The sequence below is a fragment of the Lissotriton vulgaris genome, chromosome 2_1 (genome assembly GCF_964263255.1).
Source record: "Lissotriton vulgaris chromosome 2_1, aLisVul1.2, whole genome shotgun sequence".
NCBI lineage: Eukaryota > Metazoa > Chordata > Amphibia > Caudata > Salamandridae > Lissotriton > Lissotriton vulgaris.
Genome location: NC_141687.1, coordinates 1,831,502,017 through 1,831,520,427, shown reverse-complemented (window position 1 = coordinate 1,831,520,427; position 18,411 = coordinate 1,831,502,017). Strand labels below are relative to the sequence as shown.

Genomic DNA, 18,411 nt, shown 5'->3' with positions numbered 1-18,411 from the left:
TGTGTGCTAATCCCACCCTGCTCCCTTTAAATACTCCTGCACCCCATAATCATAACCCACCCTTACTCCTTAAAATAACCCAACACCCTTAAACACTAACCCATCTTAACCCTATAAATATACCCTGCACCCCAAAACCCAAACCTATCCCATAACCCTAAAAATACCCCTGTACCCCAAAACCCAAACCTAGCCCTGAACCCTATAAATACCCCTGTACCTCAAAATCTATCCCTGAACCCTAAAAATACCCCTGTACCCCAAAACCTAAAACAAGCCCTGAACCCTTAAAATATCCCTCTGCCCCAAAACCCAAACCTACCTCTGAACCCTAAAAATACCCCTGTATCCCAAAACTCAAACCTAGCCCTGAACCCTAAAAATAACCCTGTACCCCAAAACCCAAACCTACCCCTGAACCCTATAATACCCCTATACCCCAAAACCCAAACCTATCCCTAAACCCTAAAAATATCACTGTACCCCAAACCTACCCCTGAACCCTAAAATACCCGTACCCCAAAACTAGCCCTGAACCCTTAAAATACCCCTGTACCCCAAAACCCAAACCAAGCCCTGAACCCTAAAAATACCCCTGTAACCCAAAACCCAAACCTAGCCCTGAACCCTTAATTTACCCCTGGACCCCAAACCTACCCTGACCACTAAAATACCCCTATACCCCAAAACCCAAACCTGGCCCTGAACCCCAAAAATACCCCTGTATCCCAAAACCAAACCTAGCCCTGAACCCTTAATTTACCCCTGGACCCCAAAACCCAAACCTACCCCTGAACCCTAAAAATACCCCTATACCCCAAAACCCAAACCTAGCCCTGAACCCTAAAAATACCCCTGTACCCCAAAACCCAAACCTACCCCTGCACCCTAAAAATACCCCTATACCCCAAACCCAAACCTAGCCCTGAACCCTAAAAATACCCCTGTACCCCTAAACCCATACCTGTCCCTAAACCCTAAAACTACCCCTGTACCCCACAACCCAAAACTATATCTGAACCCTTAAAATACCTTAACACCCCAAAACATATACATCAGTACCCCAAAACATATACCCCTATACCCATACTTACCTTATCCAAACATTTTTAAAAAAAACATGCTTTTACCATTCATGCATTTACAACGAATTTCGTTGTAAATGTATGCGTGGTAAAAGCATATAAAATGTAATGGCATGCGTTATAATGGCATTGCGGAGTCATGGTACTTTCGTAATGTAAGTATGCGGAGTGATGGTATGCGGAAAGAAAGTTGCGGAGTAATGGGTGTTTACCCTCCCCGTTAAGTACATTGGTGGCACGGTGGCCCACATCTCCAGCAACATACTCCTATTTTTTCTCCCCCCATTTGAAAAATGCACAGGTCTCTCTCATTGATGGCCAGCACAGACATACACTTTTAGACACCTCCCGCCACAAGTTCTAGAATTCCGAACTTTAGATCTGGGGAGCTACGTTCGAATCTCAGCATCAGCTCAACATCCTGTGATTCCAGGCAAATCGCTTTGTCTCCCCGTGCCTACCACAAATGAATGTGTTCTTCTGTAATGTAAATTGTGCTCATGCCATGTTGTCGAGTTCGCGCTATATAATATTGCAAGGAAAAATAAAGTAGGGAAACTCGAGTTCACACACTACTGAACGCGCACTCTTAAGTGCATCAGCAGTGCACTGTGAATCGGAGCGTTTCACAGGCATGTCACAGATAAGAAATGCTATCAAAACTAAATCCTACAAAACAATATACTACTGGCCGGCAGCAATTCATACCCGGACAACGTCGGGACGGGCTGCTAATATATATTTATATATATATATATAAACATTCTTACACTTTTTAGAAACGGTCACTGGATGATGTCATCAGTGATGTCACTGACCATGTCATGAGTGATATGATATGTGAGGTCATCAGCAGTGCATTGCGGGGGCGCACGTTATAGTTAGCTCAGCTAACTATAACAGCTGAATTTCCCAGGTTTTGTACGCGTGAAATGTCAGCCTAACTATAACGTTCCTTAACCTGTGTTTTTTTTTCAAAATATACATATATAGAAAAAACATATATATATATATATATATATATATATATATATATATATATATAGACATTGACATGAATAAAGAAAGGAAAAAACATTAAAAAAAATGCCTTCCAAGTTGTCATTTGCTCCATTTCTTCAAAGAACGTAATTGGAATGCCAAAATCCTTGTTATATGCAATACAAATGTCCGAGTGCTGCTGGATCTCTCCTCCAGTGGGGTAATCATGAAAAGTTCTTTCACGATTGTCATCATTAATTAAACCTATACTGCCCAAGAAGGCTACGTTTCCACACGATCATCATTTAAATAAAACCCCACAAGACATGCAATGCAAATACGGAGTACTGCTAGATACCTCCCCCACTGGGGTAATCGTACCACAGTTCTTTCATGGTTTTCAATATTTGTCCAACGTATACTACACTAATGGGCTAAGTTTCCAATTCATACCTTTCAGACTAGCAACATTATCTTAAACGTATAATTAGATAATACAAACTAAAAAAATAAACCAGCAATTTCTGCTGTCTACTCTCTGGATTCAAACGGTCATAGACATGTAGTCTAACTTGACTGCTTTGATGTTTCTTCCGAAATTAGCAATAAACAATAACTGGACATCTGACCCTGTATTGGATTGCTGGGGATTTCTTTGATTTATAAAGAATCCGGAGTTTTGAATAATCTGCAGCACGTGGCAGGGCGCTGCTTACGAGCACAATCGGTGATTTGGCTGCTCGGAGGCAAAACGCCGAACCCAGGAGAGCGAAATATATATATATATATATATATATATATATATATATATATATATATATATATATATATATATATATTCCTAATTTTCATTCTCAATCCAAATAAATGCATACGGTTGATGTTGTCCCAGAGTGGTGGGTCTTTGAAAGGGTAAAATAAATGTGATTGTAATTGAGGAATAAAGTAACGGAATCTGCGTCTAATGGTTCTTGCCATTATCTTTTCCCTTTACCTGCGGCATCGACATTTAAAGAGCTCAATAATCATCTGAACAAAAGATACAACTAGGAAAAAAGTAAAAGAAAATAATGAGGTCTTGGCTGTTCTAGCCCTTTCATATCTTCCAAAAGATGAAGCCATGAATTTATATGCTAAAATAAAAGAATATGAGCATAGTGGAAGACGATAAATTAAGGTAATGAATATAGTTATTTTAATGTTGCAGTGCTTGAGCATAATTAGTGCAAAAGAGGAATGGGGGCTGTAAAACTAATCAAGGCAAATCCAATCATGCATCATCATCTTTTACCAGGCTTCCCTAAAGCATTAACTGAAAGCCCTACCAGTGAAATGAGTTGTACTGGACAAAGTAGATGTGAACTTTCAAAACTGCTGTAAATATAGAATGACGAGGAGCTGAAACTTCATGTTTAGATCCAATTACATGACATCTGCTCCAAGATTTACTCTGAGATTCATTCTCATGAACTCATTCTAATACCAACACATTCCTTCTAATAATTCAAATCCATCTATCCAAATACCAAAGATTTGTATGCTTCGCTATAAATGAGTACTTCACTGGGCAGCTTCTGTGGGAAATAGCTGCTCAATTTTTCTGTGAATACAAATTTTAATGAAAACAGTCTCCTAAACGCCGAGTACTGACATTTTCTTTTATATTTAAAGATTCTTGATGGTGGTTAGTGTGAATACCCACGATGTCCAAAGAGAGTAGTTGAGTGGAATTGACCAAGTAGACTAATTAACAAATTACTCACCTTTGGAAATGCCTTCCCTGGTAAAGGCTCCATCTAGTCACAGATTCCTTTCCTTAGCGTTATCCCCAAGCGTCAGACTGAATCCGAAAACTTTTTGTGAACAGTACCCCATCACACCTGTAGATGGCATAGTTTGACTTTGCGTCGCACCGTCTGTACCGGGAGTGACGCCCCTGGTGCCTATCAAAGCACCACCCCAGCGTGAGGACGTTTGTTTCTTTTTGAGACTTTCCACACCAGGAGAACTTTACACAAAGAACACAGACCACTGGTGTGTAAAACTAGTCCCTGGAAAGAAAACTGCCCTAAACCAAGAAATACATTCATATAACGGGGAGCATGGGTGAACTTATCTGTGTCTTGTCTGTGAGCAATAGCTTGGGAGAGTATGGGCTGGACCTCCAAAGGAATTATAGGCAGAATGTGCTCAACAGAATACCAGAGCGAATGGGGCCAATGGCCCAAAAGGCACGCAGTGTTCACTGACCGCAGTGCCAGGCTGGCAGAAGAATTTTTTTTGTTGCTCCAAGTTACCAGCCTTTTGGATTCCCTATCTGGTGGGGTGGTAGGGAATGTGCCAGGATTTACTCAGGAAGTGGAGGCTTGGACCACCAAGCTCTCCGAGGTGGGTTGCTGTGAGGAAATTGGTGTTCCCTGGGGTGGGGAGATGGCAGGCAATTGCCCTAGTCACAGAGCCCCTGTGCACGGCTTAGACCAGGCCCCAAGTAGGACATCTGTGAGGGCTTTGAGAAGCGGTTCGGATGGGGGAACGCTTGTCTTGACAGCAACGGATGGCTGCTGAAGGTCCGGCACATCGTCCGCCCTTCTCTCAACCATACCAAATCAGGCACCCTCCTACCCATGGTAGTAGGAGATGCCAGTATCTGGGGAGGTGTCTCCTCCACTGACATCCGCCAAATCCTAACACCAAGTGTCCTCATTGGGATCTAGGGGCTGGTATTCATAAGGATCCAGTGGCCCCTCCCAATCTATCTTACCCAAGTCCTAGCCCACAGTAATAGGGCTCAGGCTCCGATCTGGATGGCGCAGCTCGAGTCGGCGTCAGACGACACCCATCCGGCTCCGCATCAGTCAGGGATAAAAATGGGGAAGCGCCATCAGAGGGCAACAACGGCACCAGGAGCGTCGGGAGTGGGGCCAGCATTGAGGAATTTCAAGGTGGCTTGACTGGCACTAGTTCAAATCCGTTTGTGGATTCTTAGGGCCCAACAGGTGCAAAGGGCGAACCCGCTGGCAAAATTCTAGTAGGTGCCCTAGCAGTGACGGGCCACCCAAATATGAGGTGCATTGCCTCCTACAATTCACGAAGTTGAGAGGGGGGTTGCTCCTGCTCCCGAAAATTCAGGGAGGTGCGGAAACGGTCCAGGTGCAGGCTCCACCGAAGAGCTAGGCCGCAAGTGTCGACGCCCCCTCATATCGTTGGAGGACTTAGACAGACAGGGCGAAGTCTAAGACCTCTTTAACTTTTTGTTCTTTTTTTTCTTGAGACTTACCCAAATGATCCAACTTCGACGTACCGATGGCTCTGTGACCGATACCAGGACCTTTATCTCGACAGGGATCCAGACTGTTGCGGCCTCGCATGTGGAGTGGCAGGGAGTTTGAGAGATCGCTCCCTCAAGTCCTTGGGGTGCTTGGCGCGACAATCGACACAGGTCTTGGAGTCAATGTCTTGCTCAAGGCACCAGAGACAGATGAAGTTCGGGTCAGTCACAAACATTTGTCTAAAGACAGGTGCCGCAGGTCTTGAATCCAGCATTCCTTGTGGACATCCCTGCTATACCAGGAGGCAAGTCTCAAAACAGATTCATCAAAAAGTTAAAAATTAAATTAAAAAAAAAGACAGTCAGAAAACAACTGAGGGGTAGGTACCTCTCTCCGGATACACGCTGGGTGGTAATGAAAAGAAAGGAACGTCAGTGCGCTGGGGTGTCGCCTATGGGCACTGCGAATGTCACTTCTGGCACAGACAACACTGAGTTAAGCCAAACTATGCCACCTACCGGCACCCAGATGAACTGCTCACCCAAAAAAATCTGTATCCAATCGGACACCTGGGGATAATTCTAAGGTAAGGAATCTGCAGTTCGAAGTTTCGATCAGATTGAGCCAAATCAAAATTAAGTGAAACTGGGCTTCGGTACTGTGAACAAGTGAAGGTTTAAGATTGCAGGGGCAGCTAAGGGTTGTGTCATGGTAAAAAGTGGCCAATTTGTGGACTGCTTTGAAGACTAAGGTAAGAAGCTACCCTCTACTACTGACTTAAAGTCAATCAACTTTTAGGTTTGGGTCAGAAGGTGTAGATTTTTCAAGTTGCAAAGTTCCTAACTTTGTCGATGGAAGTGAATGATGAATTGTGGGGACCTGTGAGCAAGCTGTTGCACTAGTCCAGTTTGCTTTTGGTAAGCACATTCCTGATGTTCTAGAATTCACAATGCGATTCAGGCAAGTATCTACATAAACTAAAAAAAATTAAAACAACATGTAGCATGCTGGTTGCAATTATGCCACTAATATAATAGAGACAGGATTATATGACTGGAGTAAAAGTAAGCAAATTCCTTTTGGCCCAAGTTTTCAAACTGTTAGTAGTTACAGACTCTTTATTCTAGTTGCCAAGTTAATGACTCTCCCCTTGTTCAGTTCATAAATCGCGCAATTAAAAAGCAAAACAAGGCAGCAAATGGCGAATGTTTTTAACAATGTGGTGTATTCCAGACTTTTAAGGCATTTTAGCAAAGCACATTAACAAGGCGGGAATTTGATTACTCTCTAACAGACAGCATAGCTCATGAGAAACTTAGCTACTCAAAAGGTACACTGATATACGGAAATTTAGCTTCACCTGCATAAAGCTGAACACCATCCACAATATAAGCTTCCCATGGAGCAGCATTTGATATGGTCAACCATGCTCTTCTAATTACCCGCCTTAAAACAATAGGGATCAAAGATAACGCGCTCAAATTCATTTCCTCTTTTTTGGAAGACTGTATCCAGTCCGTCTCTCTTGGCGATTTGATTTCACCACCCTTCTCACTGCCCTGTGGAGTCCTCCAGGGCTCATCTCTAAGCCTCACTTTGTTCAGCCTTTATGTGACCCCCACTTGCAGACCTGATCAGATCTTTTGGCTTTTCTCTGGTCTCTTACGCATATGATACACAAATTGTGGAATCCATCATGGACAATCCCACACTGCAGCTCAGTTCCACCATTGTATGATCCACATCGAGAACTGGATGAGAAGCGATTGTTTGAAACTGAACTCCTCAAAGACTGAGGTTATGCTGTTCGGTAATAACCCCTCTTTCTAGACAACTGGTTGCCCCAGGAAATAGCCCCCTGCCCACCCCCAGTAATAGAGCAAAAAACCTAGGGATAATCTTTGACACTAACTCATCCTTTGAAGGGCAGATAAACCAAATCACTTCATCATGCTTTTTTATCTTGAAAACCTTAAGGAAAGCCTTGCCATATATTCCCACAAATCTTCAAAAGAGGGTTGGTACAACTCTTATCTCCTCTAGAGTGGACTATGGCAACGCTCTCTTTGTTAACTACCAAAGCGTTTCATTCAAAAGCTCCAGACACTGCAGAATGCCGCGGCACGACTTCTAATGGGCATTCCAAAACATAAATCAGCTTCCCTAGCATTGATTTACTTGCCCCATCGACAAGCGTATTCAATTTAAGGCACTCTGTATTGTCTATACAGCTCAACAGGCTGTAGGGCAGACTACCTGATTCAGCGCTTCCAACGTTACAGTCCCTTCCATCCAATACGCTTATCCACAAGCAGCAATCTCATTGTCCCCAGATTTAAAAAACCCAACTGGGGCGGGAAAGGCTTCGTCGTCTGTACTTCCAGGCTATGAAACTCTCTTCCAACAGAACTTAAAACCAAGACAAATCTACTGGACTTTAGGAAACATAAAAACCTGGCTCTTCTTTAAATAATCCTACCTTTTTTAGTTCCTCTTAGCCTGTTTTGTCCGACTTGCGCCTAGATGCTCCTGGGTGATTGTTGCGCTTTATAAATGTTCATTTCATTTCATTTCAGGGAGCAGTGCTTAAGCATAGGGACTAATTTGAGAATCCAAGACCGAATCATACATATGACACTACTGACTAGAAAACCCTGTAAAGTTTCCTAGATTCCTGCGGCCAAGTGAACACAAGGAAAAAGTCAACAAAATTGTATAAAACAGATTTATTTGAAATGTTTCAATGACAAACAAAAGTAAAATTCAAAGATTGGATTCTCTAGGGGAGGGGGCAGACAGCTGCAGATGTTTTTTTACAGATGCGTTGTCATTTAGAAAGGAAGTCACCAGGAAAACTACTGGAAAGGGGTGAAAATGAAAACTGTACATTCACTGGGGAATTTGTTACTTTCACAAACTTCCACAAGGTAGGAAAATACAAATTTACACTCTTATATCATGCGGGTGTGTAGGAAAAAAAATCTACACTACATGCCTTAAGTCTCTTCTGCACACAGGGAACTCAAACTCTGTAGCACAATGGCAAGCATATTCTTATTACTACATTTAATTAGCTTAGCTTATACTTTTGCCTAAAGTGGCACACCATGTCTTTTTTAGTATTACAAGTATTAAAAAAATGTTCTCTAGAAAGTTAGGGATAGGAAAGCGCCTTCTGCCTTTGAGGACCTAAACACTGGCTAGATATTTGTTTGGATGCACCAGCCAAAAATAAAAAGATAATGCGAATAGTCGCACAAAATAATAAGGGAACTTAGCAATAATAAGGGAACGTAACAATGTTACCAATATTTACAGGCAATCTCATACTGGATTCATAAAGGGTACTGGGAGAATTATATACACATACATATATCAAAATCTTCTCATTCTACTTTTTGCTTCCTCTAGGTCTTAGGTATCTAGACAAACCTCAACCATTTATTGAATCTCTTCGAAAGAAAAGAAAGGGAAATATGTGGGTGCCTTCATTTCGTGTGCAGTGCTATTTTGGATGTTTCATAATTTACCTTGGAGATTGAGGTGTAGAGATTTACACACAAAAAAGTGTATGTGAAGCAAATAACCCAAAGCAAGAAATGAACACCAAATATTCACTTGCAAAGGACTGCTACTTAAACGGGTCATCTTAGACAGGAGCGGTGTACACTAATACCTGCTGGGGCCATTATCCCCCAAAAAGCTCATGTTCCTTCCACAACATACACTTAACCATAAACAGGCATACAATAGGCTAGTTCTCCCCCATCAGTATCCCAGACTGGGCGGAATCCATCCCCTAGTTTAGCCATCTCAAATTAAATCTCAGGTTAATTTTATTATTTCATTTTTATTATATTTTTAATAACATTTTTTTTAAAAGTGTCCAGCCATCACTCCAATAATAAGAAACACATTTACCACATGGCTTCATATGAATAGAAATTCAACTAAATACAAAGAAAATTGAACCAATTAAAAAAACTGTAGGACTGGCAATAAAATAGTCGCTTTTATTCCCTCTCTGATCAACAGACATTACCTGTCATTCCCACAGCAACATCACGATCAAGGGAAGAAAGAAAAACAAAAAAATAGGAAGTCTGGGAGGGATACAGGATTTACAGGAATACAGGGTAAAAACAGTCAAATTTACGACAGATTATTAAAATACACTGTTGGATTTAATCATCTTCATCCCCTTCGTCTTCAGGTTCCCGTTTTCTTTTCTGTCCCTTTTCTTCTTCTGAAAAACAGAGCAGGTCAATGAGTATATGGATTTTGTCTTGATTATTTTAAAAAGTCGATTTGTTGTCGTATATTTCTCAATGACACAAGTTAATTTACTCTTCTTTTGAAAACAAGTATATAGCGGTGAGAAGACGTCATCTTACATGCAGGTAAATTAGAATAGCACACTGGGTATGTTATGTACTTCCTGTGATCCAGAGAACAAGATTATTTATCACATATAAATCATGCAAGCGGTGGGTCACCAACAGATTTAGATTACTGCAATATGGAAACAGCTCGATGAGTAAAATTGAAAGAGCTCATTTTCTATAGCCATAAGAAGGTTGTTTCTAAGCACTGTAATAAAAGGTGACACAAGTCAATGTTATTACCCAATATATATGAAAAAGGCTGAGTTGACTGTGCCATGATTTTTAAACATGCTATCTGCAGTTGCATGATTACTGCCATGGTTTCCCAGTCCCCTGAGATGTCTTACTCGTTTTCTATCTGCAGCGAATGTAATGATGTGAGCTCATGGCAGCTTCTCTTAGATAGATGGCCATGAGAAATTTTCTAGGATCTATAAAGAAGATTATGTCTGAAAGGCACAGTACTGAATGACAACTTTTCATCTTTTCATCACCAGTTCAGCAAACAAAGATTCAAGTCTTCCAAACTCTTCTAAATCAGTGATTTTATAGTTAGTGTTTTTAAAAAAAACATTTTTAAACAAGGACCACCGTCCTCTGCCTCTGCTGTGCCTGTGATAACTTGTGAGTCTCTTCTTATGATGACTTATTGTCTGTTCCTCCCTCCATGTGTTGGTGATTTATGGGACTTTGTGCTTAAGCGTTCTTCCTTGGAGTGTGGAGACAGAGGAGTGAAGCATAAACCTCTAGGCAGGGTTGGATTGGGATAAAAAAAATCGGCCCAGCACACCAAAAAACAAGCACTTACATTGCCAATAGGTCTCGCCTTTGGGACCTTATAAGTGTTTAGCCATGCAACAGTTAATGTTGTTGCAGTAAGGGTATTGTGCTGCATAACTAAATACTTATAAGGTCCCAAAGGCGAGACCTATTGGCTATGCCAATGCAAAGAAATTATCACCACCAAAGGAAGAATGGTTCTAACCTAACCTTTTTCTTGACTATTAACTCTGATTGAGCAAGCTAGTTGCCTCACCTGACACAAGTGTAGCCTTAATCTTCGTTCCGAATGTTTTAGCCATTGAAATCACTCATGCACCTGCACAGAGTTCAGCATCTCCTCATCGGCTCTGATACATCACTTCCTGGTTTTCATTGAATGCTTTCCTTTGATTTTTACATTAAGAGGCATTGTCTCTAAGGGGCTGATCTCCCACAAATATAAAGCCCTGACGGTGGACCATATGGTTGATGTATCAAAAATCCAAAATATATGGTTGGTATACCTGCCAGTGCCACTCAGGGAGGGGTAGTGGCGAAAAGCGTTTGAATAGGTCCGGGAGGTAGCCAATAATGCGCCTTTAAGCACATATCTGACACTTCAACGACTGTCGAGATTTAATGCGGCGCACTCCCCTACTTGCCTCCGATGTGGTGTGGGGTCAGTGGTGTTCCTACTCGTGACTTGGGATTGGGCCCGATTCCGGACATACTGGGCAGAAGTATTGCACGGAAAGTCACGAGGGTCCCTTTGAGGCATCAGCTAAGCATTGTCTTATTGGCGTTCTCCTGGTCCCAAAGACTGGGATACGTGTGCGATAAAAATTTGCCGTCCTGAAACTCTTGCTGGCAAACGCCACATTGCCATTCACTGGACACATCCTACAACCCTCCCCAGTTGGATAAATGGAGGGCTCACTTGAGTGAGGTTGAGGAGCGCGTTTGCACTGATGAGAATGCAGAACGCTATCTAGAGGCTTGGGGGATATGTTGGAGAACCTGATGTCAGATAGGAGGCCAGAAGACACAGCAGTGGTTTCATCTTAGGCAGCGAACTCCACCGTACTTACGTTGACACCAGAAGCTGGTCCCTTGACTGTTTGACTGACACTGTGTGAAGTTTGTGAATGTGGGGTTTGCATACTGGGAACAAGGCCCACGGCACCACTGAATGTAGAAGAGGGGACCTGCATGGGTCGGGCTGTGTGTGCCTGCTGGATATCATTCAGGATTAGATATATTATATACCTGTATCAGCAGATTGAGCCGCTTTAGACTAACATGCCACGCCTGCATTCCAGTTGACCCTCTACTTGGGTGAGACGGCGGTCTGCATCAGAAGTCAGGGGAGATTGGCTCAAGTGTATATCTAGTTCCAGCCTTCTTATCAAGGATTCCATGGGGTAGAACACCTGACTGCCTGACGCTGCCATGTTTTTTTTGTTTTGTTTACTGGTATAAATTTAGTTGAATAACTAATTCCCACGGGAGGGGCGCTAGAAGGCCGGCTAGCAAGATGGCCGCACAGTAGTGAGGCTCCTACAGTCCAAGATGCCTAAACAACATTATACTGCACCTAAAGGGGCCGTGGACGCCTGAAAAACAGTGGAAAGCACCGGAGAATAAACTGAGAAGCTTGGAAGATGCCTGGACGTGGGCGATAATGTGAAGACCTTCTGCAGCAGCAGTCTAGCGTGTGGGGCCGGGGAGCGGGAGAAGGGCGTGGCTGCGGCCTCCACAATGTGAGTAATTTCAGCGGCAGATATATCCTGAGCAGCTGCTCCGAGCAACCATCAGGGAGAAAGCGGGAGAGGTCTCAGCAAGCCCTGACAGCAGAGGTAATTGGAAAGCCGACATGTCACGGCCGATACTACGCGCAAGTTTGAGGTAGGGGAACGTGGGATGGCAATAGCCAAATCAGAGCGACCTGCCATATGTGGGTCTAAGGAAATAGGCAGCGGACCCACTGTGGGTGTTGGCAGTCCTACGGCACACAACAGATACCCCGCTGCCCTCCCCCTTCACGATATTCATTTCCGGTGGTTGCCAGGAATGAGAAGCATCGTGAGGGCACTGAGCCAGGCATTTTTACGGCCAAGCCGAGGGGATCGGCGGAGCTGCCATTTTATGCCAACCAGTACAGCATGTACGGGCGTGACACAGGCGATTGTGCTGCTGCCAAAACTAAGCACGCCTGGACACAGACGATAAAGTGGCGGCCCTCCAGCAGAAATCAAGCGAGAGTGGCCGCGAGGGAGGAGTGCGGCTGCGACCACCATGACGTAAGAGAAGTGAACGCGGTAGAAAAGTATCTGAAGCCCCAACGAGCACCGGTCATGGAAGCAACGTGGAAAGTATCCACAAGCCTGGACAGCGGAGATCACTGGAGAGCCAACAGGAAACGGCTAACACCACGCGGAAGTACGAGGTACAGAGACCGGGGGCTGGTACAAGCAGAGAGGATCGCTGCATGCGGGTATAAGAATATAACAACCATTGGCCACGCGGCCGTTAAAGTAACACAGCTGCGAAAGCCATTGCGTGCTCTGTGGTGAGGGAGGGGCGGAGCGAGTCGCGCTGTAAGGGTGCCGCGAGGAAAGCCAGATGGCTGCTGAGTGCGTGCTCGCAAGCTTGAGGCCACAGAAGCGTGTGGTCGCATTTTAAAATGCCCACTCACTAAAAGTCTTGCCAGAGCAGCGCATGCGCTGAATCAGGCGAGACCTAAAAAGTAGCCCACATTTGCATATTGCCTTTCCAAAAAACACTGCTTCAGCAAAGTTTTATGATAAGAAAGGGAGTGGGGGGATGTTTTATTAACTTTACGTAGATAAAAAAAAGCACAGATTAGACCACACTGCTGAGCCACACATGAAAACAAGTGAGACCACTTCTGCTGAGGCCCCCTGCCCCGCTCAATCAGCATACATTAATGGGCCGGCCCAGCGAGAGAACGGTGTGATACCTTCGCCCATCTGCCTCTTGAAAGGCCACTCAGGCACCCACTGGGCCGCTGGTGGCATCCTAACAGAACAGACAGCCCCCAGGCTGTCCATAAAAGCAGCCCACAGCTAGAACTCAGCTACCTGCCTTCGGCCGTTTCCCGAGTGCCCACGTTATCAATAAGACCCTGCCTCTACGCTACTGTTATTGACACGACCTGACACATAACACACCACACACTACCAGGATGCACTGATGACATAATCCTAGTGTTTATGTTCGCAGTCTAGCTTGGGTCATTTTTTAATTTATATTTTTTTTTTGGTTTTTGTCCCCCTAATCCGGAGCAAGCACTGACTTGTCACACAACACCGTTTGGGGGAGGGGGGAGACTCCTCATTGGGAGACCTTCACTTCAGGCCGGTGGGTTCTATCAGTCACCCAGCAAAGATATTGTTTGGAACTCCTTTAAACCCCACCCAACATCCCCCTCTGCCCACACACCCTCAGCCCAGAGCACTTTTGTCTACTGTAGGAGGAGGGTCAGGTGCTCCTTCTCGAGGGAACAATAGAGCCAGTGCTCACTCCCAAAACACTGGGGCGGAGGCTTTTACTCTCTCTACTTCCTCATCCACAAGAAGTATGGTTCCCTCAAGCCAATCAACAGATACATCCCCTTGGAACATTTCCTTATGACCACCCTGTAGGATGTCATTCTCCTGCTGCAGCAAGGCAATTTTGTGACCATGTTAGACCTTTCACATACCATTCATGTGGCACTATTTCTGCTTCGTGGTAAGTGGCCAGCACTACCAATTCAGAGTGTTGCCCTTTGGTGTCATCACAACCCTAAGTATCTCCACCAAATGCCTAGCTGTGGTACCGGCCCATCTCAGATGAGAGGGTACTCGTGCCTTCACTTATCTAGACAATTGGCTGTTAAAGAGCGCAAGCAGACAGGAGTTCCTAACCCACACATAGGCTGCTTTCTCCCTCCTCCACAGCCTAGGGTTTACAGTCCGTGCCATCAAGTCCATTCTCCAACAACAGAGTGCAACGCCTGCAAGTGTGTCCGTTCTAAAAAGAGTCTCCGAGATCGAAGGGCTCGTCGGCTTATGGTGTCTCGTTGAAGCGAATACGACCATTCAGACATTTCCGGGGGCAAGCACGCCCAGGAGGAGCCTTCTGAGGAAGAAGGAGAAAGGGCTTTCTCTGTGGAATAAATCTCTGGTTCCGATATGGAGGAGGAACTAGAGTACACCCAGTCACCCGGGAAGTGCATGAGTACTACCGCCCCAGACCCTGCTACACAACCCAAGCAGAACTTCCCAATAATAGAGGTCGCCAGACTGGCACCTCTATTTGTCCATGGTCTGATCCGAACAAACACTTTGGAAGCCCCGACTCCGGGCCTGACACTGAAAATTTACACCAAGGTTAGATCCTCAGTGTCGACCTTCTCGGATCGAGCACATGTGTTGGTCTCCTCCCAATTTTCAGAACCGACTCGGCAATGGACTGCTTCTGCCTCGGTACTAACCAAAAACACTCCTCTGCTTCGAAACCCTTGGTTCTGAAACCGTCAGAGACCAAAACCTCGAACCATTCCTCGGTTCCAAAACCATCTGAGCTAAAAACTTCAAGGCCTCTCTCGGTTTCTGTTAGAAGGTGGTTTTGACAGTAGGGGCCACCTGGATTTTTTGCTTTTTGAGCACCTAATTGTTGAGCTTTTACTATGGTGGAGCCTCGTAATCTGGGACTCACCCACAGTGAACTCATAATGAAGGAGTCTGCATGGCTTGACTAGGCTGCTGCTCAGCAGCTGGAGTATGGAGCACCGTGCTGGTTACAAGCATAAACGGGTGTACATGCGTGTGCACAAGAGTAGGGGCTGCGCAGGGGAGATTCCTAGCGTGCACAGTCCAGGAGCAGCTACAGAGTGAATGGTGTGGCAGGACTTATGCAGAATTGGGTGGTGACATGGAATAGGCTTTATACCCTGGGAAGGAACATGCCAGGGAAAGTCAGTGTGTTTTACTGTGTTTTCACTTCATTATTCTCCTATGGGGATGTGGGGCCCATGGCTAAAATGACTTCCACAAGGCCTACAGATTCCAGACAAGCAATAATGTCCAGTGTAGCGGATGTGAAAATGAGTATTCTGCAGAGTCTAAAGTCATATGTGTACTGCTTTTGGGTCATCCAGAAATTTCATATTTCTCCGAGTCCCTGGCTGGGGTCTGGCCCTGGCAGGTTAGATTAATGACCTTTCTTCCCAGAGTGAAGATCTTCCCTCCAAGGAGAAAAGATAGGTGGAGCTACAAGCCAATCCATCAACTGCTGTTGCTGGGTGCCAGGCACCAGGCTGCATCAAGGAGGGAAGGCAGTGAGGGGGGAAGGAGTTGGGTTTCAGAGACTGGACAAGAAGGAGGGAGCAGGGGCAGGTAAGTACTTGCACAGGAAGAGAAGCTCTCTGTGGGGTGTGGTCTGCTGAGTCAAAAGGTGCTGGAGCAATGGGCAGTTGGAAGGAGGACACCCCTGACTGCCCCCCCCCCAGGCCCCTAGCAGCACCAGAAGAAGAGCCCAGGACCGGTGCTCAAAAGAAGAGGCCTCTGCGCAGGGAGTAGAGCCCCGCAGGGAGCCAGTGAAGATCGCTCCCTGCAGAATGCACCCTTTTGGAGACCCGAAGGGCGAAGGAGAGTGCTCCCAGTGGCTCGGGGACGCATCCAGGAGCGAGAAGACGCAAAGATGGGGCAGATCGGACCCCCAGGGGCTGAGATAATGCCCCCGGAAGGTATGCGACCTTTGACCCCTAAGAAGACCAGCGACAAAGTACATGGGGCTCCGCAGCCGATCTCAGAGATGCCCCCGGGGTGGGTCAGGTCCCGGGGGCTGCCCCAAGGAGAAGTAAAGCTGGGGTGCCCTGCAGGGGGCCAGGAGCCCACCCTGGCCCCCATCGAAGACGGAGGCCGGGGAGCGCCGTCGCGCTCCCCATAAAAATGCCCCCCCCCCGCCCCCCCCCCACGGGGTGCCAGGAGCCCACCCTGGCCCCCGACGAAAATGGCGATGGGGCGTGCCACACGAAACCCCATACAGAGGAGAAGGGGCCAGGGACCCCATCCCCGGGCCCCGAAGTGCCAGGATGGAGGGGGAGAAAGCGCTGTTGCACCCCCCGAAGATGTCCGGGGGCCCGGGGCCCCATCCCTGGGCCCCAGCGAAGAGGAGGAGGTTGGGGGAGTGCCGCCGCACTCCTCCAAGGTCCCGACAGTACTGCGGGAGACCTCGCGTCTGCATGGAGCGGGCAGACCAGAAGGGATCGGCCGGCTCCCGCACCAGCACGGAATAGTGCTGGCTGCGCGGGGAGCCGGCGGGGACAGCTGGGGGTGGGCTCCCCAGGCTGCCCTCCAACAAAGGAGGACAGCGGGGGTCCCGGATCCCCCAAGGAAAGACCTTCAGCGGTGCGAGGGGCCCGGGTGGGACCGGGCTCCAGAAAAGAGGAGGAGCGGCCGGGTGGGCTCCCCGAGCCGTCTGTGCTCACCTGGGGGTCTAGCTGAGACCAGGCCCCCCACCGAGGCCCCAGAAAGCGGCGAGGCGCTAGCGCCGCTCTCCAGGCACAGCAGGAGTGCCGCTCATCTATCATTCAGCAGCAGGAGCTTGAAGCACCCCATAATGCCTTGCAAGGCATGGGGAATGGATCGTTTTTGGCGTTTTGGTGGCCCCCAGAGGAGAGGGGTCACCCTTGGGTGTGAATAGGTGCTCGGGGGAGCTGCTGGAGAAGCGCAGTCTCGCCCCCAGCACAAAGCTAAGTCCCACCATAAGTTTCTTGAGGCTTTAAAAAGAATAACCCCTCAACGCTCAGTGAAGATTGCATCACCTCTTAGACTGGAACTTTTGATCTACAGCTGGGGATTCATTGAGAAGTGCATCAAAGATTGAAGGGTGAGTTGGAGATGTCTCGAGAAGGGCATCCCCTGGAGGTGAAATGGTGTAATGACATTGAAGAAAACAAGTTACTTACCAGTAACTTTAGTTCTCCAGTATTGGAATCTTTCATAGATTCACATGCCTGAATCATTCCCCGTTGTCGAGACGGGAGTCTCCAGTATATAAAAAAGCAGTGCTTAGAAGTATAGCAATTTGAAAAGAGGCCTAGGCCCATTTCCCTTTTGCAACCCATAGCCTTTGTTATGTAAAAAAGGCCCAAACTTTTCCCTGAACCAATCAGAGCTCCTCACCCTCTAGAACCCTCCTGAGAGAACCTTCTGCCCCTCAGATTTTTCGTGCACTTGTGCATATAACACACTTCCTGTGCTAAATCCGAGGTGAGCCTCTCAGGGTGGGTGCATGTGAATCTATGAAAGATTCCAATACTGGAGAACTAAAGTTACAGGTAAGTAACTTGTTTTCTTACTCCAGTATTGGAACTTTCATAGATTCACATGCCTGAATCAGAATAGCGAGCAGTGGAAAAAACAAAGCACATTTCTCTGATATATTTCATAATCATGCTATACCATTTAAAAAAAAGAAGAAGAATCCTATATATATATATATATATACATATACATATATATATATATATACATATACATACATACATATTCACACACACTTCTATAAAATGTGACTTTGTAAACAAGAGAAAGCATGGATGGAGGGATGTAAAAAAGGCTCACCGTTACTGGATGATCTTCCGCAGTATCGCCTCTCCCACCGCTGCATCTGATTCTGCAGCAGCCTCCAAGCAGTAATGCCTGGTGAAGGTGTGAGTAGATGCCCAGGTTGCTGCTCTGCAGATATCCTGGATTGGCATTTCTCCAAACAGCGCTGTGGATGTGGCCACCGCTCTCGTGGAATGGGCACGAACTCGTGCATTTAAACGGCTTTCCAGCAGCTTGATGACAGTAGACAATCGCACTGGAAATCCATCTGGCAATTCCCCTCTTAGTCAGCGGGAAACCTTTTCTGGGT

General features: G+C 46.1%; 1 protein-coding gene across 1 annotated transcript in view; it reads right to left on the bottom strand.

Moving 5' to 3' along the window:
- Window positions 1-8,046: 8,046 nt before the first annotated feature.
- The window catches only part of ANP32A (acidic nuclear phosphoprotein 32 family member A), a 158,474-nt gene continuing 148,109 nt past the window's right edge, over window positions 8,047-18,411 (bottom strand). Inside the window, exon 7 of the mRNA XM_086957965.1 lies at window positions 8,047-9,581. Within this exon, the coding sequence (XP_086814091.1) occupies window positions 9,520-9,581 (62 nt within the window). The 3' untranslated portion in view covers window positions 8,047-9,519. The remainder of the gene's footprint in view (window positions 9,582-18,411) is intronic.